The 24854-nt window shown below is 37.3% G+C and overlaps 1 protein-coding gene across 9 annotated transcripts in view; it reads right to left on the bottom strand.

The window, feature by feature from the left end:
• Nucleotides 1-24854, bottom strand: part of AOPEP (aminopeptidase O (putative)) — a 579142-nt gene that overhangs the window by 538562 nt on the left and 15726 nt on the right. For 8 of the 9 annotated variants that reach the window (XR_007780448.1, XM_050986949.1, XM_030237056.2 and 5 more), the window contains exons 3-5: nt 24573-24739; nt 17981-18143; nt 13328-13576 (exon numbers count right to left, since the gene is read on the bottom strand). Coding sequence is in view for 8 of the 9 variants with exons in the window: in XM_050986949.1 (XP_050842906.1) it covers nt 13328-13576; nt 17981-18143; nt 24573-24739 (579 nt within the window). In the remaining variant the exon portion in view is untranslated. The remainder of the gene's footprint in view (nt 1-13327; nt 13577-17980; nt 18144-24572; nt 24740-24854) is intronic. The other variant, XM_030237059.2, reaches the window with a different exon arrangement.

Raw genomic sequence — 24854 nt, forward strand, 5'->3', positions numbered from 1 at the left:
GGTGAATGTTATGGAATTGAGAATAAAGACTTGTGACAGCTGAAAAAAAGTGGGGAAAAATCCAAAGTGCCAGTGCTATTAAAAAGATACCTTGAGATAAGTTTTCAAAGAGCTCAAGCATAAACAAGACCTAAAACTAAACTGAGATCTAGGAAGATAAAGTTACCAGTCAGAGGCAATGAGCATATCATAAAGTACTTGCAGAAGGTTTCAAAAACCCCCCAAATATAAATAAAACCCCAGTTGTGACAAGAGAGGAATTCCTATCTCCTGATTTATATAAAGTCAGACCTCTTACCACCAGATTTCGTTTGTGTAAGAATTTCCTAGAGAAACTCCTTAATTTGGCGAACAGAAATGAGCCCTAAACCACTGGAAAACCACAAGATCCAAATCCCCACTGCTAAGCAGCATAGTAGTGAAGGCCTCATTTAACTCCTATCCAATCACTTAGCACTCAGAAAGGAAATATTAGTAGAATTGAAACAATAATCTTACAAGCTCTGATGGTGGCCATAAAAGAGGAATTATTCTTAATGACCAATAAATGATTGCACTAACTATAGAAGATGACTGTGATAAGTTGTGGGAAGCCTTGTGAAGAAATGTAGAAATACATGGTTACAAGAAAAACTTGCAGAGAAACACCTCATCTCTACCACTTTGTTTTGACGTTCTAAATGTCCTGTCTGGATTCTTTTGAGTTTATGCTACTTTTTCTGCTAATTTGTATTTCTTCTCAAGCTTTCTGGAAGGAAAAAACCCCAAAACTTTTAATTTCTGCCCTAAAGTAAGTAGTTTAGTATTTGTGTATTTCAAAATATCTAAAAGCCCCTATTGGGTTGCTCACTTGAAACTACCCAACAATCGCAATTCTGGAAAAATACCAAAATCAGCAGGAAAAGTCTGACTCTCAGACTAGGAGAAATATAAATCTTAGACAGGTATCTCTTTCTGTTTGCAAGCATTCTGTGGTCCTTACACTTGCTTCACAACCAATTTAGAATTGAATTTCCTCTTATCACAGCTTCTATTTTGAATTTAACTTTTGAGAAGGAAAAGAACAATGCGAAAAGCAGGCTCTTCTAGCAGCAGTCCATAGGAAATTCACTCAAAAAGCCCTGCTAGTAGAGGTGAAAAAAAACCCCTTTCAATCACTGCAAAAAACCATAAAGCCTTTGGTAACCTTGTTACACAGTTTTGGGCAGGATTTTGGTTTTGTTCCTAATTAAAAGAACTTTTGGGTCCAACTTGCTTAAAAAAGACCTACAAAACAGGACACAAACTAATACTAATTACAAAATATTCCAGCAAGTTGCAAAACCAACCAACAACAACTGCAACAGTCTCTGAACATATTCATCTTTTTTGTCTACCATTTACTTCTATCATTTCAGAATGTTACCAAGGATGCTCAGATCCCTAAGCAATCTAACATGCACACACTTCCAAATAAAGGGAAAAAGCCTTCAAATGGGCAATAATCCAAGTCTCCAGAAATTATGGGTTTACACAATGAAATTGTGTAATATATGAAGTTTATCAAGTTTCAGAAAACAAGTATTGCTGTAGTATTCCCTTTACAAGACCAAACAGAAAAGCATTCCATAGGAATTCTTTCATAGGGCTATACAGTCCCTGCTCAAATCAGGCACTTTTGAAAGACTACTCCTTTACCATGGCTTTCAGTCACTACACAAAATTAAAATAATAACAGCCAGAAGTAATATTCACAAAGTGATACTGCAGGAACTTTATTAATTCAAAAAATTTATCCTCCAGAGGTGTCAAATACATAATTTAAAAGCTTAGAAAAATTTTCTGGTTGTCTCTAAGCCATGCAAAAACATACCTACTGATATGGTGCCTGGAATATGTTCACTAGCTAAATTTTCTGGAATATGTTCACTAGCTAAATTTTCTGGCTTGTTCCCTCACAGCTCCTATGTCATTACTCATTTCTATCAGTCTCCTCTCCCAAGTAACAAGCCATAGTACAAGAAGAAATGGTCTCAAGATGTGACAGAGGACATTTAGTTTGGATATTAGGAAAAATTTCCTTACCAGAAGAGTTATTAAACAGCAGAACTAGAGAAGTAGTTGAGTAGCTATCAATGGAGTTATTTAAAAGATATGTTGATGTTACACTTAGGAACATGGTTTAGTGGTGGACTTGGCAGTGTTAGGTTAATGATTGGACTCAGTGACCTTAAGAGTCTTTTCCAATCTAAATGATCTTATGTTATCCCCTCAGCTTATCCTATATCTGATCTTCCTCACGACACATCTATTTCAGGACCATGGCTCCGCCTTTCTCCACACTATCTCCTGGCAGTTTCTATAGCCCTGCAGCTGAAAGCAAGAGAGAATTGGCAATTAGGCCTCTGTCAAATCGCTAAACCAAATGTACTCAGAATACAGTATAACACATGCTGGAATCAAGTCACAGAGATGCAGTGAAGGAGTAATTTCTTTTCTTTTCCCCCATCTTTTTCTTCCATGTGTCAGAAGCAGTGATACACATTATTAGCATTGCAGTGGAAATGTCTCAACACAGTCTTTCACACCCCTCTCTAAAGAGCCTGTAGCTGACACATGTAGTAGAAAGTCCAGTCTCTGTTCCCTGGTGTCATTTAATAGGCAAAAAGAGCTATCTCTGTTCCCTGGTGTCATCTCAAAGTAAAGATGCTTAATTGCTATGTTCACTGAAAGTGACTTTGAATACAACCGACCAGTCACCCAACAAAGACATCTGTATAAATCACAGATAAGAGAATGAATTCCTATTCCAATGTGCCAAAAGTTTTAAATAAATGAGGAAGCCATCACTAGAATCGGCTTTTTGTGCAACAAGCTCTAAACCGTAGTGTAAATAATGATTAGCACAATAACTCCTATTTTCAACAATATCTCAGTATGTGTCATAAAAATTAGGAACATTAGTGATTAGTGCTTCATCTCAACTAACAGCTGGAAAGTACAAATATTTACAAGGACACCCACCTCTATATTTTTTTATGATTTAGCCATAAAATTTGAAGTTTCATAAACAAGTTGTGATCTCATGCACGTAGGACAGATCTACTCAGAACTTACTGGAATTACTCATTATTTCAAGAGCATTACACCATAACATTCATTGTAGTACATTAAAAATAAGAAAATCCATCATCTGCATATATTACCTGGTTGCTGATCTTGAAATTGTACGGACAAAATTAGGTTGCTTTTTTGGACACATTAAGTGGAAAACCAAACCAAAAATATAGGCACTAATTTAAAAGAGATTCAATCATAAAGTGCATGTCATATGTTTGCAGAATGAACAGATTTTGCCCTTGTTTAGCCTTTTAAATTACTTTTACATTAATTCAAATAATTACATATTCTAAAACAGCTAAGTGATTTTTGGCTCATGGATTTGTATTTTTCCAGAGAGTTAAGCATGAACACTTGCAGAACTGAAGGAGAAAGAGGAGGCAAGAGGAGTTGTTTGCTTGCTTGTTGTGGGTATTTTTTTAAGGGATTGGGAGATGCACAAGGAAAAAATTAAATCCATTTTTCTTGTATAATACTATACTGTTGGTTCAGTCTAAGCTCAACATACATTATCAGAAAGATAAAACTTAGAAAAGTAATCATGATAGTCACACTTAAATTTAATCACTAATGAAATGCCCCATATTGTAGCTGTACATCACCTAAAATGATTTCCCAGTGGAAAACAAACAAAAAACCTTATAAGAAATATGTCTCTTCATTCAACTAAATCAAACAGTAAAATTGACACTGGACAAAAACTTGCACCATTAAATGAAATCACCACTACCCACACTCACAATGACATATATACAGGTCTTCTTCAACTAATCATGCTGCAGGAGTACCTAGTGGGCATTTCCAAAGCTTAACCACATTCTGAAACAAAGAATTCAATAGAATCATTCTATTCCCAAAACATTTCATAGAAGATGACACCATATGCAATAATACTAATATTAGAACCCTCTATCAGGATATTAGACCTGCTGTCACTAAAAATTCTATTCCTGATCATCAATTTCAATAGCTGTGATTATTTTAGTGTACTGAAACTTGTACATGTAAAACTTGCATCTTCCAGGATTAGAGTTAATTATGAAAATGCTTGTATTTTTTTTTAAACAAAGAGTAAAAAACAGAATACCATAACTTATTTCAATTAAAGACAGAGTTTTGTTAGTCCTAGCAGCCCAGAAGTTTGGAGTATCCCTTTCAAACTTGAAAGATAGCTAGTACCTACTATCACAAACAAGAAAAGGTTGGAAAGGCTGGTGAAATGTTAGAACACTGGGTTTACGTCCAAAAGATATGGGCACAGTTCCTTACTTCACCTTTGCAAGGGATAGGACAGGAGAAAGGAATTAGGAAATATGTGTTTCTTCAAAAGATCTCCTGTAACATCTATACCCATCAATTAGTTACCTGCAAGATAAGAACACATTCCTACTACTTCCCAGATTTTTTGAAAACAAATTACTTTAATTGTTGAAAGGCTCCCAAAGTACTATAGCAGCATGGATGTGTCATGCAGGTAATATGGAGGGGGAGGTGCCATTTGTAACAGAACATTAAACCAAGGAAGTAGCACAGGTAAAAGCACTGAAGGCTTGGAATCTAAAGAAGAAAATCAAGTTTGAAGAGGCCTCTTTTCACTGCCTCCTGAGACAGACGTTCCACAAGCTCCCTGGACCACCTGTTTCAGTGCTTATCTACAATAACTGTGGTTCCTTGTATCTAGTCTGAAATCTATCACTACAAGTTGTGAATGTTGCTTCATATATTTTCCCTATTTCTGAGAGACCCATGGCTTTGGCACTCTTTTTCTGCAGCCAGGCCCTCAGGTAAGCAGGAGGCAGTGATTAGTCTCAGTTAGTAATATCTTTTCCCAGGCTGAACAAATTTAGCTCTATCAGTCTCTTCTTATACAATATATTCTCCTATCTGCTAATAATGCTGGCAGAGGCCTGATTGACTTTGTGTCTCTGTCATAAACATGCAGCCCAAAACTGGGCACAGCGTGGTGCCATAGCTGTAGCCAAAACTATTGCTCCAGGCCAGGGGTAGGCAAGCAGAGCAGAGGCAAACCAAAACTGCCTACCCAATTATCTGTGACTAACCAGTTTCCCTGGCCAGAGTCAAAAGATGGAGCTTAGGAATGGATCACTCAACTGCTCATATTCCTCTACTACTATTCCTCTACTACTCCTCTACATATTCCATCCTACTACCCATAAGGACAGGACTGCATAGGTTTTGCTCAGCAACATCATGGTTTTAGGAACATGCCTTCTCTTAGCCTCCTCTGAGCTTGTCACCAGCAAGTACTCAAACTACTACTCATATAAGATAAGGGCTAGGGATCCTTAAACCATACTCCTGTTAGCAACAAAAAAAACCCCAAAACTACACAAAGAAAAAAAAAAAAAACCCAGAACTACAAAAAGGAAAATAAAGGCACCAATTTGTTTGCATAATTTTGGTGGGGTTTTGTTTCAACTTGAAACCGAATCTACAGCAAAAAGACCTGGCAATTGATGCCAGAGGTAAGGAATATGCATGGATTTAATAATTTCTCTGTATTTCCGTTTGTTTTAAGTATGATTGGTCTTGCAATCTACATTTAAAATCTAAATTCTGTTACCTGGATCAGGTTCTTACTAGGTGGGACTGGTAAATTGCAGACTACTAGTAATTATCATAGTGACTAAGAAAGCTTCATATATTTGGTATGGCAAGTCAGATCAGCACGACAGTAGCCTGTGGTTTCTTTGAACACTGTCTTTCTTTTGGCCCTTTAAAACTTAAGCCTATGGCTTCAAAACAACTGGCAGCATTTATTATCTCCTTTCTGCCACTCACAGCATATACATGCAAAATCTCTGAATCTATGGCGCTCTACTATTTATATGATTCAGAAAGTTAAATGGAATGGTTTAATGTTGCTGACTGAATATTAAACAACAGACTAAATTGTTACTGGTCTAATTTTCAATCATCTTATACATCTCTAGTGGTAGGAGAAAAAAGTTGAGACAGATAAAGTAGGACAGACAAAGTAGGACACAGGGAGAAAGATTTCTGAAAATTAGTTTCAAAATCACAAACCCTGTATTCAATAATGACAATTAATTTTCTCATTTCTCTATGTTCTAGTGCTCTATAAACAGGTCACTTTTGAGGGAAAATTATACTTTTACTTTATAAATGCCAAGCAATTAATATAACAAAAATAAAATCATTAGTACCACCTACACACCTATATATACACAAATATAAAGGGCAGGTATGGATATATATTAGGCATACACATCCACTATATACAGTGTATATATCTATTTATAGATACGCAAATGCAATATGCATAGAAACATGCTAGTCTCTCACACATGTGTGTACAATAGCCACACCCATTTTTCCTAAGCCAAACCACTATATATAAGCTAGGAACAGGACTTTACAGCTATAAACCACTGAAATACAAGTTTCTATTGTACATGCTTAGGCACCTTTAACTATAATGATGTTAACAGGCTCTGCCATAATTCTAATCCAAGAATTTAAAAAACATGCAGTTACTATTCTACAGTAGCATCAAAAGAGCCCCACTACCTCTACAGCTTAAATGACCAAAAGCCCTTTTAAGAATTCATGTGCCACACAGCAAAAGAAGGTGATTTTTTAAACTCCTAAAACAATACTCTTTATTTGTCTCTTAAAATTATAAACAGTAACAATGAAAAGTTGCGTACTTGAAACATAAGTAAGTCCACATGTTCTAGAACATCCTTTTTTGTATTAATTTTGGTCAGTAATGTCAGACTGAGATGTTATCTTCTTGTGATACTATTCCATAAAAGAAGCATCTTATGATAGGTAAATATTGTACCTTGTCTTCCAAAAGCACAGAGAAACCTCTTTGGAAAACTATCAGAAATGCAAAAGAAATCCCCCTGATGCTGCAGAACACACATCTGGCTTCTCTTGTTTGTCTATTAACTCATAAGCATTAAAATGGTAGTTTTAATGCTTATGAGTTAATAGACAAACAAGGCACATTAATAAGGAAATACATTACACCTGAAGTACTCCAAATCCTGTTTTGATACCAAAATCACAACTGGATGGAGGACACTGATTGCAGTGGTACCAAAGCATACTTCAGACTTCAGCTAAGGCTCAGCAAATATCTTCAAGAAAGGCTTAAAACCAGAAGGTTTGGCCAGAAGGAGAAAACAGTTTCTCTACTAAGTAACCTTGCAGGCGGGAACGCTACAACTGTCACTGTTGTAAAATTCCATTTATTATGCCTAGTGTTCATTCTCTACCTGTTTGGAGAAGGAGAATTCTTCCGTAGAGAAAACGCTCTACATGCTTGAGTCTCTCGCTGGGAGAGAGCAAGATCATAAAACTACTGCCTTGTAATGAATGGTGTGTGCACGAGGAATATTAGTGTAGGCAGCAGGCGCCCCACCGTGCGCTCAGGTGAACCAAGCCTAGCGGAGGCTGTGTTGCTGGGGGTCTCTTTGCACTGGGATGAACTAAGCCTAACAGAACCTGTGTTCCTCTGGGTCTCTGCCCAATGTTGTTAGTGGGTCAATGAAATAAATCTACTCTTTGCATTTCAGCTGCAAAGTGGTGGTTGCCCCAGTTACCTCTTTGTGTCAATTCATACAACTTTTTAACGCCAGTATGTCCATATGTTTGCGTTGTACAGCCACAAACACTGAATTACACTATCATAGCTGACTCAATTTTTCTTTCTCAATTTCTCCATTTTTACTTTTTGCTCGATATTTTGTACATGATTATTTCTGTGTGGATAACCAGCTAGTAATATGCAAAAAATAAATTAAATGTTAAAGGATTACTCTTGTGAATATTTTGTCAAATTAAAACAACTGGAAATGTGCAAAAAAGTGTGTCTACATTTGTATTGAAAAGGCTTCTAGAGTTGTATCAAATAGTAAAATGCAGTTCTGCAAGACTGAACAGTATTAAAGGTTTTACATTTAACTTTGACATTTGAATATTTTCCAGTAGTCCTGGCTGATTTTCTATGGGCTTATCAGTTGTCATCATAACACTGCAGACATGCAGAACAGACAAGTGATGGCTACAGATGCACTGATCAAAGAGGCTGCTTCAGCCTTCTCTCTTTTCAATTTAAGAAGTTAACAACCTTGGTGACACAGACTGGAAAGACTCAAGAGTTCTGCTGATACAACGTTTTTTGAAGAAACAGACATTCTTTCTTCAAAGAAGAAAGGTGTATGTACCAGAGACAATTTTTTAACATGACAGGAGAAGAGTAAGATCTTTGTGAACAGGAATTTAAAGCTGGGTTGCTAAATCCATATTTAGTCAGCTATATAAGCAGACCTGATTTATAAATATTCCAAGCATCCTCATCATCAAATACCATTTGAGTTTCAGGGGTGTCCAGCATAGCTGAAAATAAGGCCTAAATTTTATAGCCTAAAGAGAATTCAAATAACCTGGTTTGAAAATGTTAGAATCCTGCTCAGAAGTTCTTTGGTTCCACAAGCTTTTTTTTCAAACCTAAAATCCTGGTTTGAAAATGTTAGAATCCTGCTCAGAAGTTCTTTGGTTCCACAAGCTTTTCTGGGCAAAATTGTCTGTAAGGACAGATGAACTAGGTTACACCAGATGCCCATCTATCCCACAGTCACTAATTGTATTAAGAGTTTAAGGAAAAACTAGGGAGTGTGCTATATACCAAAGGTCACTTTCCTCATCATACTCTTCTAGATCCCAGTGGGATCTAGAAAAATTATTTTTACACAGTACTAGGATAAGAACATTTCTTTGTGCTAGCCCTTAGTACAAAACTAAGTACATTAATACATTAATTCAAAAAGAAAAAGCAGTAATCTTACATTATTCAAACAATGTGTGCTGGAAACAAAATTTTAAAAACCATTGTTTCAAAAAGAGAATTTCAACTCAATGCAAAGGCTTACAGTTCTCAGGAGAGTAAAATAAACATCAGCACATTTGCTCTGAAGAAGTGGAAAGCTGCTAAGCAGTTTCTAATACCAGAGAAACACAAGGAATTGGTGTGACTCTGAAAAAGCTAAAGTAGTTAAAGCAGGAAAAGTCAAAGTCTCAAGTGCAGGCTCAGGTGGTACTAAAAGTTAGAGTTTCTGTATTTGAAAGAATGTTTTTCCTCAGGGAAGGAAAAAGAACAAGGAATTCAGAGTCTTTTCAGGTTCTGAAAAAAAGAAAGGAAATTGAGTTGTGAGAAGAGACATCTAAACACTAGGATTTCAAATGGGATCAACAAAACTAGATTGGGAGTGAACTGATTTGTTCAAGAGCCCAAACAACCAGCAAATACACAAATACCCTACCTTTCATCCGAAATCTTTCATTCAGCTGTGTTCATGTGAGTAACTACTGGCTCATATGAGAGCATCTGCAACTGTGAAATACCTCTGATGTTTAAATGCCAGTGGGGTCAACAACTCCTCAGGAAGTACCATATCATCAACAGCATCAAAACATAGTGCTACTTTTCATCTGATTTTACTGTCTTAGTTTTCTGAATGCATGAATGATACGCACTTTTCGATGTAGTGTGTGGAGATGGATCTCTTCCAGAAGCAACCTAATTAGAATCTCTAGGGCCTTGAAGTCAGACACACTTCCCTACTCCTTTTGCTCCAATTCACTCTCTTCTGCTAGTGAAAGAACTTATAACTAGATAACTAACTGCTGTTACATGTTCATGAGATTCTCACCTTTCTAGAGAAAGCATTAAATCTCAGGCTTTTAAGCTACTTAAATTTGGCCCACAAATGCTTTATGAATTTAATTTCTGTACAGTTCAACATAATATCACCAACAAAGATGTGTAGGCCACATCATTCTTTTACTAGCATGAATTTAGGAGAAGATATACAAAATCACTTAAATTAAAACAGTGTAAAACTGAAGTTTGCAAAACTCAACCCTCCATCTTCAAAGATCTATAGGAAGTAAGACAAAATTACTTTTTGTAATTATTGTATATTTTTGTAATTATTGCAATTATTATATATTTCCATACAGAAGTCCATAGCAAATTAAAAAACACAGGAAAATATGAAAGGAAAACAAGTACAATGAATATGCTTTCAACTATGGTTTTGCTCATAATGCATCTGTCAGACTTCAAGAGAAATGCAGCTGACCTACAGTAGATGCCACTGAAACAGACAGTTCAAAACACCTAATTAGACAATTCTGTGCAAGAACTACCATAATTTCATACCAATCTAATGTGTTGGGGAAATATCTCTCCTAAATAAGGAGAAGCATTTTGAGATGTGAAAAGCAAAGCAAGTATAATTAATGGAGGAACAAAGAAAAGTACCAAATGCTGTAAAGCACTAATACTTTAGATAATTACTAAAATTCATGTCTTTTTCCTTCCCTGGTAGGCAGGAGTCCAATTAGAGTTCTCATAACAACAGCTTCTATGTGCTGGCATGCTCTCTTCTAGTCTATCTGTACCGTTACAGATAGACTAGAAGATAAAAAAATAAATACTACAGCAACCTTTTTAACCCAAGGTAATTGCTAACTTTTTTTTTCTTTGCATGGATTTGACATGGATAAGCACACAGCTTATTGTTAGCTTTAGCAATTGAGGCAATTATCATTGCATGCATAGGAATTAACCATTTAAGTAGCTTGCTATATACACAGAAGTTTCTATTGGAAAAATCTCATACAACAAGAACAAATGAGCTATTATGAGTCACTTAATAATCTCCTGCCCAAATACAATTTGACATTTAAACACCTTGAATTAGTTCTTACATTAGTTAAATTCTGAAAAATTGCTTGTGTTTGGCTTGATGCACTGTTAAATGACAGGCATCAGGAAGTATGCAAACCCCTTCTTTCATCCTTATTTTCAATAATATCGATTGCTTGGAACTGACAGTGGTTAGATGAAGCATAGGGGAATAAAAGCACAGGTTTTTCTTATCTCCTTCACACATTTAAAGAAAACACATTTATAATATTCTGAACATACAGTTTGGACTTAATAATATATATGACAGATAATGACAGATGCAACAGAATTCCCTGCTGGTACCTTTTTCCTATAAATTCTGGGAAAGGAACATGCAGGGAAGGCACTGAGAATTTGCCATAGAGCAATAGCATATCAACTGCTAAATCATGAAGATTTCTCCTTCTGTGTGCTGTAACTTTGGCCCAGACATCACTATCTGCTTTCTCTTTCATTTTGAACTATTTATGTGTTTTGCCTTTCATGATTCCACAGATCCCTGCTCTTATCTCACAGCTAAGTCAAATGGCTGGATTCTTTCCCAATTATAGCAAGGCCCTGTGGCAACCCTTCAGTACCACGCCTTTGAAGTCACAGAAGACTGCTGAGTGGCAGGAAATTTCATATGGCTTCAAGAATATGGCACACAGTACCATACCTCACTTCAAATCAAACCACCAGGCAAAGAACTGGAGAATCTGTGGTAGGTGCACAAACCAACTTGATGCCTTCCTTAAGTGAAGAACAATCATTGAAAACTCAGTAACCAGCAAAAGGCATCTAGAAAGCAATGAGCCTTATGTGATGGAGGAGGGTGACTGAATGCTCAAGTTTTACATTTTCTAGATCAAAATGAAATTTTAAAAGCAAGTAAACTTGTACTAAAAACTACACAAAATTGTTAATGTGCCAACATCATACTTTTAACCCAAAAGAGGATTGCAAGTTGAAAGCTGTAGGGAAAAAAAGTCTACAGCTTGAAAGGGCCAATCAAATCAGCTAAAGGTTATAGGATTGGTTAAAGTCACCAGGAATTTGGTGACTCGGACCATGGGACCCACTCTGTGAAACCTGGCCTGCTGATGGGGTCCATCAGTCAGAGAAGGGTAAGGGCATCTTCAGTCCTAGGCTTGCCAGGTTGGTAAAGATAGCTTTAAACTTAAAGTGGCTGGAGAAGGGGAACCTCAATCTGCCCCACTCATATATGTCCAGAGCCTGGAGAGGTGTCACAGGTCAGCACAAGGGCACCTGAAGAGCAGCACGAAAGAATTTCAGCCAGTAGGTCAGTTTCTTCAAGGGCCCAGCTTAAAAGCCTCCATGCTAATGCATGCAGCACGGGGAATAAACATGGCCTGCGAGGCCATGATCTTATTGGCATAAGTGAAGCTCCCAGTGACTGGAAAAAAGGAAACACAACCCCCATTTTTAGAAAGGTACCGAAGGATGACCGGGGGAACTACAGGCCACAGTCTCTGTTCAAGGTCCAGCAAAAGTGTGGAGCAGATCCTCCTGGAAACTATGCCAAGGCACATCAAAGAGGTGATTTGTAACAGCCAACATGGCTGCACTACTGGTAAATCAAGCCTGAAAAGTTTGGTGGCTTTCTAAGATGGGGTTACAACAGTGATGGACAAAGGAAAAGAAACTGATGTCATCTACTTGAATGAAAAGCACTGGACACTGTCCTGCACAACACCTTTGTCTCTAAAATGGAGAAACATGGATTTTGTGGAAGGACCACTCAATGGATAAGGAATTGGTTGGATGGTCACACTCAAAAGGGTTGCAGTGAAGAACTCATTGTCCAAGTAGAGAATAGTGATAAGTGGTATCCTCAGGGGTCAGTAATGGGACTGGCACTGTTGTTTTTAACAGACACAGGCAGTAGGATCAAATGCACACAGCCACTTTGCTGATGACACCAATCTGAGTGGTACAGACAAATTGCTGGAGGAAACAGATGCCATTCAGAGGTACCTGGACGGGCTTGAGACCCTTCACAATTCCATGAAAACTTGATAATATAATCCTTACTATTTGCCTCCAGCTTCTGAAGTAAGTGTTTGACTAGAAACCCACACATTGGACATGCTTATGAAGAAACTCTAGATCTGGATTTTAACATTCTACTATTCTGTAAAAATATAAGGCTAAAATCAATGCCAAAAGAAAACAAGACAATGGCATCAACTACTTAGATCAACAGAACCAACTAAAGAACTTCAGTCTGACAAACGTAAAAATTCACACCCACATTTTTAATAAGCTTATATTTCCTTTCCCTATGCCCTGTAAAAACTAAAATTAAAGGTCACAAGGAAGTAAACAAACCTACTCACACAAAATCAGAACAAGTTTTAAGTTTGGTTAATGAAAAGTATCTCAACAACTTTATATTGACAGCAACTTGACACTGTTAACTAGGTGCTAAGAAAAAGTCTAACAAAATACAGCAGATTGGATACTAATAAGTTTCTTTACCTAGCCATTCCCAGGCTGGAAAAGTTGGAAGGAACGATCAGAACATCAAGCCTGGAAAAAGGGTGGGTACCCAGTGTGGCATAAGCAGCTGAGAGGCACTGAGGAACTAGCAGAAGCAAATATTCTTCACAGCTCTCCATAAGGCACCAGGGAGCAAAGACTCTATAAGGAATGACTGCTTGCAACCTGGCAGCAGGATTTTGGAAACGGCAGGGATATTCCACATGACCACAGATTTCTTCATGCCACCTGACAATACAAAACAAAACAAAGCAATACTTAATTGTGGTATCAGAAATGTGCACAACAGACTATGCCAAGACAAGGATATTCTCTAGATATCAGAACGACAGAATTAATTTCCATAGAGCCAGCTCACTTGCATTCTCACCCTGTTCACACATGCGTAGCACTTTGAAACACTCACTACTACAGCTGAGTAGAACTCAGAGAGACGAGTCACACCTTGTTTTTGTAACAGATTTGTATCAAAAGAATAAGTGCTCAAAATATATGTAAAGAGAACTAATAAGAATACAAAAATATTTACTCAGAAGATTCCTATACAAACTTGGCTATGAAAATAAAATTCTATGCATATTAACACAACATTAATACAAGTATTTTAGGTTCAATTGCAATGTAGTTCCAGGAGGGATTTTTTTCTGTTGTTGTTGCTATTAAAATTCTCCAGAAGCTTCAAGTAAATTTTATTATTATTATTAAGTTAAAAACCCCAGTAGACGTCAATTTAGGCTTATCATGCTATACATTCAATAACACCAGATAAGGCCAACCTTACTTTATAGTACTTTTACAGGATATTTAGAGCTCTAGCTGGAAGAAAGGAGGGGTAAATCAAATCCTTCCTAAACACTGAGTCATATACCTTCACAATAAGTTATCTGCCCAAATAGATTCCTATCTAAACAGAAATCAGCTTCATGTTTTCACCTGTTAGCCTATGTTCTCTACAGTGCGCAGCCTCTTTGGTTTGAAACTTCAGTTTAAGTAATCTGGTTCTACTATGCCTCAACAGGCAAAGCACCTAGCATTGCCTAAAGCACTTATGCTTGGAAGATCATGCTGACACAGGAAACAAAATGATGACATGTAGAAAAGGATAAGAATTCGTTGAAGTATTAACACTTTAGCACCTTACATAAGTCCTTCTGTCAAAGAAGTGGACTCTAAGTCCTTTAATTGACTACATATGTAGTATGTATAAAGAAGTATAAAGAGTATGTATAAAGAAGTATAAAGTATAAAGAAACCACATCTGTTGCTACACATTTTTTTCCTAAGGATTGTTTAATCTAGTATATTTCTACTCTAAAGCAATGTCACTTTGCATTTTATTATAAGAGTTGAGATTAGGCAGGAACATGAAAGTTACCGCCATATCTCTTATAAAGATTCCAATTCCTTAATGACCACAAGGAGACAAAAAGTTATAAACATCATAGCTCCATTTAACATTTACTTTGATACAGCCTCCTTAGGTCAAACTCACTGGCACCTGGATACAAACTACATTACAGGTAAAACTCACTGGCACCTGAATACATATTGCATTACAGGTAAAACTCACTGGTACCTGGACACAAATTACATTACACATTTCACCAGCTTCTTTCAGAATTTCCTTTCTTTTCCGGCTGCCCTAGAGTTTATCTCCACTATCTTATCTGAGACACATGCCTATCAATCTATCAGCACTGAGCCAGAATAATTTTTTGCACCAAAATCAATCAATAAATAAATTACTATGACCAAATGTGCTGAACTTTGGAGAGGAATACATCTACAGCTTATTTCTGCAGAGGCAGTCACATTATAACCATATAGGTAGCAAAGAAATAAACCCAAAGCAATTTCTAGAAGCTCATCAAACCTATAAATTATTTCAAAGTTAGAACAGATATTTCTTACTGATCCTACATAACGTATGAAAATTTCTATCCTCAAAATTAATTATCATTTTTAATCAAAATCAGCCAAGCTGCAAACCATTAGAATAATTTAATTTTAAATTCCAACAAAAACATCCATTTTAAGTCCTCAAGTTCTAAAGTCTCAGTAGTTCCACTGTTTTAATGCTAACAAAGTATTATTCAAAACAGCTGTCTAATAGACAAGTATTTTTTCAGCAAAATTTCAGACTGAGTAACAGAAAAATGTTAAACGCTTAAATAATAAAGTTAAATAAATTGATAAATAATAAAGTTAAATATATAAAAACTTAGAACCCAAATCACCCTTTACAATAGCATAACAGTTCCTGTTGATGTGGGAAGAGTAGTGGACCTTGTTTGCCCGGACTTTTGCAAACCATTGGCCACAGTTTCCAACAGCCTTCTCCTGGACAAATTGGCAGCATAAAAACTGGAGAGGTGGTCTACAAGATGGACACAAAAACTGATGCACGGGCCACACTCAGAGAGAGGTGATCAGTAGTTTTCACTAAGGCTGGCAGCCTGTCACAAGTGAAGTTCCCCAAGAAATTGTGTTGGGCCCCACACTGTTCAACATCTTCACAAACATTCTGGATGATGGATTTGAAAGCACCCCCACCAGGTTAGCTGTTGAGGTAGACACATCAGAAGGGAGAGGTATCTCAGAGACCTGGACAGGCTGAGAGGGCGGGGCTGGCAAGAGCAGCGCAAGGTGCAGCAAAGACGAGGCACAGTCCTGCAACTGGGGTGGCATCACCAAAGGGCCAGCGCAGGCTGTGACCTGTGTCTGGGGAGCAGCCTTGCTGAAAGGGACACGGAAGTTCAGGGGACAATCTCTTGGCCACGAGTCACTGGAGTGGCACTGCAGCTACAAAGGCAAATCAGACCCTGGGCTGCAGCTGCAGGGGCATTGCTGGCAGAGAGGGGGCAGAGGGAATCAGCACGTTCTGAGCACAGCTTGTTGGGCAGCACCTGCAGGAAGCATCGCGTCCCCTTCTGGTCCTCACAATTCAAGAAAGACACAAAAATGAACAAAGAGCTGCAGAACCTGCCCTGTGAGGAAAGACAGAAGGAGCTAGGCCTTTTCAGGGAAGAGGAAAGAGAACTTCATCATAGTGTTTCAGTACTTGAAGGGCATCTATAAAGGGCACAGAGTTGCTCTCTTCACAAGGAGCCACATGGCCAAGACAATGGCCAATGGATGTTAGATATCTTTATCTAAGCTCATTCCCATGAAAGAATGGACCACATGAACTTTCAAAGTCCATTACAATCTGGTTTGTTCTGTGATGCTTTGATATGAATTTGAAAAGGTGAGAGTAATATATGAGGAAATGAAGTCCCATGTCTGAGACTTCTGCTAACTAAGGTGAATACATGTGAAAGCAAATGGTATTTTTCCAGAAACTTGTTTTTTATCTTCAGTTCTTATATTCAGGCGCATATTGTTCTGTTCATCTACCACCCTGTAATAATTTAAACTCAATGAGTTTTCACTAGCCCGGGAGGAGGACTAGATGTATTCAAAATAATTACATTTCTACTAGTTTTGTCAAAACCAACTCAGAATAATTGGTCCAACTCTATTTTATGGGACCACTGTATTAGATCTTGCATATACCTGGTCATTACACGTCACCCCAGGCAAACCACTGCACAGGCCAGCTCTAACTGGGCAATGAGACTGGATGAGAACAAAAAACTAAGTAGGCAATTGTCCGATCGGCTGTCTGTCTCTGTCGGACATGCGTAGGGTGGTTCGCGTGGGACGGTTCGCAGGCAGCCCGCGATGAACAGACGAGTCTGGACTCCTCTATAGTTCAGTCTTCGGGTTGTTTATTAAAGCTTATCTCTAAGGTTTTTGTTCTGCCCAGCCGAGATCTGACCAGCAAGGCAGCCACAAGCACTCTCTGCCCCTTTAGGGCGGTGGCACATTCTTATACTGATAATTGCGTATGTGATATTTACAATTTTTCTCCAATACCCATCACCTTTATTAAACAGTGCACCTTTAGTATGAACCAATCTAAAATGCACACATCACAGAGAAGATGGATGACAAGAAGAAGGAGAAAAGCCACGAGGTCGGGCCTGAATCCTCCATCTTGCCTCCATTAGACCCCCCTGTACCAAAACCTTAAAACCTATATTCTATTCTATAAAAACACCTGCCCTACACCATTCAAACCTCTGAAACTTCCATACCCTCATGCTTTGATAGCACGACCCTTGAAGGGTCAAAATCAAGCCACCAGGTGCCTTTGGCTACATTCCAGGACTTCTGAGCCCCCCAAGGAGTCTCCCTGGGACTCAGAGCATCCGAGGTGATGCGCTGAGTTCCCACAGGCAATATTGTAGTAACAGTCATTAGTATGCAAAATGGACTGAGTCAAGTATTTTAAGAAACAAGACAGCACCTGGCATTGCTGCAGCTGAGTGTTAAGTATACAGGATACAAACCTAGCAGACAGCGGAATTTACAAACCCTGTTGCTCACTAAGTAGCTTGCTTTCACACAAAAAGAACCACTCCCATGAAATAATGCCTTTGGAATTATCTTCCTGTCAAGATTTTTATGTTCAGATTAAACAAGCTCTATTTTGATTCCTGTGCTAATATGACTCATTTTCACATTCCACAGAGTACATGGAAAGGCTACCCATATATCTAATTTTTCAAAAATATTATAAACACCAACCTTAAATCGGTTTGTGATGATGGCAAGGAAAACTCAGTGTTTGTTCCAATAGCAGCTTTTTGTTTGAAGGACTGCTGTTTAACTTCCTGCCAGCACCCCACAGCAATAGTGAAGGTGGATGCTGGCATTGGCATAGACACATAGTAGTACCAGCTTAAGATACCTGTAAACAAAAGAACATTTGCACAGACTCATGAGTCTTACAGTACATATTAAGTACCCAACATTTTCATGTACTTGAGATTTTGGGCCAAACCTCCCACCTTACATCCTGGCATGTTTGTGGAGGAAATAAAAATAATTCCATCGAGACACATAAGAACAGTTGCATGTAACCACCATGAAGTCTATGTTCTGTTTACTTACACATGCAACTTTGCTCTTTCTGCAAATGTCTTCACCTCTAAATTAATCATCCATAAGTGAGATGTTATTAATGCAACTTAATATGATTGTGCTGTTACTACCTAAGAGTTACATCAGACAGAAAATCTAGTAACACCTTTAAATACATACACAAACACAACATTAAAATTTAACTCTTTCAACCTTATATCTACTATCTTGTGATTTTGTCTTGTTTGCATTATTGTTTCATACAACCCAAACCCTTTCTTTTGTGTTCTGGGCAGTACCAAACTGATAGGCAAGTTCTAACAAATAACACTAATGTTTGTGAATTGGACTCACTTATTTGAGGTACATAACATGTCAACCAGCCAGTAAGAAATCCAAGCTTAGAATCAGAGAAGATATTACCTAAGTCAGCAACTTGGTCATGTTACCCCATGAAGGTGCTAAAACAAGACAAGAATCTATTAGAAGGTAAAAAATATGCTAAGTTCAATCATTATGGAACACAGTGTCGGGAGACAAAGGAGTATGGGATTTCCGTATGTACAAACACATTTTTATAAGGTGGATGTTTTAGAACAGCATACTTTCATTAATACAAATGTTGCTTAGATTTTCTGATTATACCTTTAAAAGGGATATATTTTAAGAATAACATCCACCTATTAATTTATGGTCATAATGCACTATTACTACACCATACTAATAGATTCATTATCTTGAAAAGAACCTAGCATGAGTTACAATCTGATGATTCATGTGCAAATGACTGTAGCTAGGGCAACGTGAAAACATACAAACTTCAGTTATTTTGACAGAACCTTAGTACTTGTTCTTTTGCAAAAGTATTCTGACTAGGACTATGGAACACTACCAAAAGGGAAAAAAAAGGAAAATAACACAAGTGGAGACCACAAGGCACAGAGGAAAGGAAATAGACAACTGCTGCAAAGCATCACTTGATTTCCTTCCTTAATGACCTAAGAAGGTCAGGCTGTCCAAAGGAAGGACAAAGAAAAAAAAATCTTTAGTTTAGCCTCAACAAGTTTTCCACCTCCTATTTAGTATGACAAAACAATACCATTTGTAAAGTCTTCTGGGAGGCAGATAAAGTCTTTGCCTCTTATATGCACTAGAAACCACTTATACTCCTTCACCCCATTCCACTTTAGGCAACATCCATCAAAAACCTTTTGTCAGTATTGTCAGGTGAATATATATTTCTCCTGTAATTTTCCTAAACTCCTGTCAGTATGCAAGCAGAATAGACTTATTTGCTCCAAACACATTAAGAATAAGGACGATAACTTTGCCAAATTTCATTCCGCCTTTTGGGCTTTTATAATTATTAACTTAACAAAGCTACAAATAAACAAAGACAAGCAAATGCCACCTTGAGAGAAAAAGGTTGTACGCAGCAGCAACAATATATTATTTCAGAATACAAATTCCTGATGTACAGAGTTTCATTGACAGACACTGTGCTAAAGGCCCTAGCCTACACAGACTGTAGATAGTAACAACTTTGCCATTAACTTATATACATACAGGAGAAGGTTCAGAGGTTCTGCACTTAGTGTTATATCTAAATTCAATAAAGCGTTACTAAATGCTCCATATAGTTATGTTAATTGCAAAAGCATAGGAATTAAATAACATCAGAGAAAATTGTAACTGAAAAACTGTCACGTGTTTTAAACTATGTTCTGCAAAAAGCACGGAAGTCAAAAAGCAGTTACAGAAAACTGTTCCAAATGGCACAAGGTATAAGGGAGAAAGCTCTCATGACTGTGTGATTGTCTAAAAGGAAAGGGTGTTGGCCTGTGCTAGGTAGAGATCAGAGAGTGTTACAGTGAGAAACAAGTTCAGTAAGACAGGCTAGAGCAAGCAAGAAAGTTTTTTCCTAAAAAAACACTCCACAAACAGCTTGAACAGAATGTCTAAAAGGCAAGGCAATCAGATTAGCAGTCCAGAGAGAAGAACAGCATGTACTGCATTCAGAAATCTATACAAATTAGCAAGGAACAGAATATTTAGAGCTGACCCAATGCAAAAAGAGTGAAGGCGCCAAAGCCCCTTTTACTTTGCAAGGATTTTAGGAATCATGTGAACTATGGATCCTCCCAGAGCAAGATCCAAGTTTTATAATGTGTCTGCATATCTACCCAGGGCTCAGCCCACTTCCTGCAATGCTTTTTGATGCCTTCAGCATTCATATTCAAGAACTAGTAGATTACCTTTATATTTATCCTAGAGTTGTGACTGAAATCACACGCATGGGAATGACAAAGCGAGTTCTCCCTATAGAACCATAGAATCCTTCAGATTGGAAAGCAGTGCATTTGCTAATCAGTGACTGAAAAGGTCTTTTTGCTGGCAGAAGTTCTCTTGGAGAGAACCATGAAGCACCTTCTCAAAGACAGTTTAACTAACTCACTAACCTTGTGTCTTCTCTCACTACTGGTAAGATTGTCTCCCAGCCTGACCTCTCCCATAACTTCACTTCCTTCCTTACACTATTTTCACGTCAGTGGGCTTTGTTTTGTTTTTCCTTCATCTGTATCCTATGATCTATCCCAGCATACAGATTGGGATCACAAGCTTTACTCAACTCCTTTTTGCTGCTCTCTGCACCCTCTGGCTGCATTGTGCTTTTCAGTGTCAGCCTTGGAGACAGCTCCATCTCTAGGATAACAGAAAACAGTGCAGCTGAAACGTGGCTTTCTTTACTAAACACAGCATTTTGTACCATAAAAACATCTTCAGACTAAGTGAGAACACATTGGGAAAAACAAGAGGTTGGGCTGGGATTAGTACATGGGAAAAATAGAAGTCGATCATCCCAGTCCTTGTACTTGTAATGCAATTTTAAAACAACTTGATTCTTACATATACATCTTTTGGGCAATTCTAATAGATTCAAAGTATTTTGTTATTTTCCCTACCTGTAATTCTGACTTTTTTTCAGTTTTGCAAAGCAAATCTATTGTGTCATAACTGCACTAATCATGCAGCAACAATCACCTAATCTATGAGTTAAAAGTGAAAAACTTTCCATGCAATTGTTTAACAAGAGCAGGAAATTTTAATCTATTTATAACTGCGCAAAAGAACAATTTAAAGATTGTTTGTTTCTCCTACTTGAAATAATAATGATGAATGATGTAATTACTTCCTAGAATTTTTAATGCATTCAGCTATCTTTGACATCACTAAAATTGTTTGAGTCTTGCAGAGTTCATTATAACTGAAAAAAATGCCAAAGCTATATCTGTTAATGTCAGATGCAAGTACATTATGAACATTTCTACTTATGAGTATATTTTTTGTCACATAGTTTGCACTAACACAAACACCACAAAATACAGCTGATGTTTACTATTTACAAAAACCCACAAAGTTCAACTACCTCTACGGAAAAGGAGAAATAGCCTCACACAGCAATGGATATACAAAGTAAGAGCTAGTGCTAATATATAAAAGTGCAGCTAAATACGTAATTATGTAAAAACTACTCTCTGGCTGGAGCACCAGGATTAAGAACCCTCCAGCTTTCAGAAACTCTTTGTGATATGTAGGGATTTTTTTATCTCATCTGAAAACCAGAACTCCCCACAGATCTCCCTCACATTTTTGCCAGAGCATTACCTTAGCACTGGGTCAGAGAGATGACAGCACATGACAAGCTCTCAACTACCATGCTGTAGACCCTGATACATACTGGAGATCAACCAACACAAGTACTGCACCCTTTTGTTTCACCTTGTGGAAAGTGAGGAGCACATGCAAAGGCAACAGTAGAGTAGTTAGCAGCAAAGGTTGTTGCTGCTAACTATACTGCAGGAGCAGCGGCTCTTCTAGCACTCTATTTTTTCTCAGTACCAGTGTACTCCTCACTTACAGAGCAGGTGTCAAAACAAGATCAAGGATTACATAGTAGTAGAGTAACCACACAAAAAGCGAGCCAATCTGTTCCACACTTAATGGCTGAATATCTACTTCTTGAATATGAATGGAACAAATAGAAAGGTGTTTGTGACTAATGTATTTGCAGCTTCTATGTGTTATAGTAATGTGCTAAAGGAAAGTAAAACTGACAAATGTAGAAAAATAAATCTAATGTTTAAATGGCTCACAATACACACACATGTAGTGCTCCCCATCAAGCTTTCTCCCAAAGGGCATTATTAATTGCATTTTTCTGATCAATATTTTTAAGTACTCCATAAAGAATGCAAGGTATTCTAAGCACTTTTGGTCATTCTCAGTTACCATTTCGATTTGTATAAGTATTCTAGCACTATTTTCAAACAAATATGGACTCCCTCTATTTCAAGTGACAGCATCAACCACAGTTTTAAAGGAGGCAGAATGCAAAAATGGCACATACAGGAGGAAACAGACTCTTGACAAAACCTGCAAAAACAAGTGATAAATGAGGAATCTGCATATAAGAGTACACCTAGCCCAGCTGGATTACTGCATCCGTACATGTAGAGATGTGTGAAGAAGGATGCAGGTCTCTAAAAACTTGAAGGAGTTGACTTTGCTTGGTGTTCTCTTACTGTCTGTCTGCTCACTGGTTTTAAATATTACTTTTAAAGGGAAAAAAAAATTCAGCTAACTTGTAATTCTATTAAAAAAAAATTTATTCACAACTGCTTACCAAAATGCTAATTATTTCCAATAAATTGCATTTTTTTAAAAAAATTTTGTTACTCTGCCAGTTATGTATGATATTATAAATATACAGCACTAGCAATAGCATACTGTATGTAAACAACTTGGCAAACTTATTTAAATTGAAGTTACCCTGGAAGGTTTTCTGGTGCGTAAAGACAAAATTTTAAGCTGGATACATTTCATAAACCTTCCAGAATTGCCAAACAACAAGATCTATGTGGACAGGTTATTTAAAACAACAGAACATTTAAAACTTTTTAGCTCTTAGAGATTCTATTAATTAAACTCACAAATGTGAATTCCTAAATTCATTAGGAATTTATCCAAGGCTTCAGATTAGCACTTAAATCTTGGGTTTACTTGGATTTTAAAACATTCCTCAGAATATTACTCCTTTCCATTTTTGCCTCTGTATTAGTTTTGTAAATTTTTACAATTCCAAAAAGCTTGTTGGTTTTTTATTTCCAGCTGTATGTAAGCATGAAAATTAGGGTCTCTCATTAAACCAGTTAAACACTGATGGAAAAGCTGCTATCCTAGCCTGAAGTCAAGAGGGTCCTTGCTTTCTTGATGCTGAGACAGAAAAGTATTATTTTCCAACGGAACTGATCAGCTCATCATAGCAGTTTTCCATATTTCAGCAGCAGAGACAAGCCTTGAAAGAGGCCCCATATATGGCCAAATATAATCAGACAATTCCATGAAAATGGATTCTCAAATCAAGAGACTTTATCCTTTTTTTCTGCTCAAGAATAAAGCTGTGTATTTAAAGGGGAACAGAAGATATTTCTCCCCAGAAAAGCTTAATTCTAACCTTTTCTTACATGCTATGTCCCATTAGACCTACTCACACTAGAAAATACTGACTCAGTTTGACAGATTATATCAAAACTCATGAGAACAAGACACACTTCATTATATGTAGAACTTACACAAGCCTTAAAAACTTCCTTTACTGTGCAGAAAGAAGTTTAGATAACAAAGTATAACCAACACAGAAGAAATCCCTGTTTGCTTACTGTTGAAAAAGGTATGTTTTGTCAATGCTAAGAAACCCCATGGAGATCAGATTTTCAGGGCACTGACCTAATATTCTTCAGATATTCCATGTATTCTAGGCAACACATATGGCACAATGGCTGCTTCTAATCATATGCTGAACTACACTCAGACTAGAAAACTAAAACTGAAAGATACTTGTCTACCAAGGCTTGAAGGTATTGAGAGCCTGATAAGGATTGCATCTACAAAACTCAAGTACACTGTGATTAAAATAAAGATAATTTATGAAGAATTAGATCTAGTTTTGGAAATACAGAGTGGGGGGGAAAGCAATATAGTGAAATGCAGAAATGTAGATACTTCAAATGCTTATAAAGTTATCCTGAGGCCTTGAGGAGGTAACTTTTTCACAGACTGACATGGAGATTACAGAGAGACATGGAAGTGTTTTTAAGGTTAGGAATTTCATTCTTTCACAAATCACTTAGTTACCAAGCTTGATTCCTAATTATAAAAGTTTGGAAAATAATTTGGCTTGAAAAATGTATTTCACCTTCTTGATGCTGGACTGGTTCTGCTGAGTTTTCACCACTCATTAACACAACAAAGCCTGCAGCTGTTCGAACTGAGGCTTGCCATGTTGACAAGGCAATTGGTGGTTCTTGGCATGGAAAGAGAGCTCTGTTGTTTATTGGTGATCCCATTGTGTAAACACATGGCCTAGATGGAAGGAAAAGAGATTGACATTGGAATTACAATAAGAAAGATTGAATTAGGTTCTACATTAAAAAAAATCAAAGATGCTGTCGTACTGAGGTGGTTTCTTTCTTTAACT

Source organism: Serinus canaria, chromosome Z, assembly GCF_022539315.1.
Source record: "Serinus canaria isolate serCan28SL12 chromosome Z, serCan2020, whole genome shotgun sequence".
Classification (NCBI taxonomy): Eukaryota; Metazoa; Chordata; class Aves; order Passeriformes; family Fringillidae; genus Serinus; species Serinus canaria.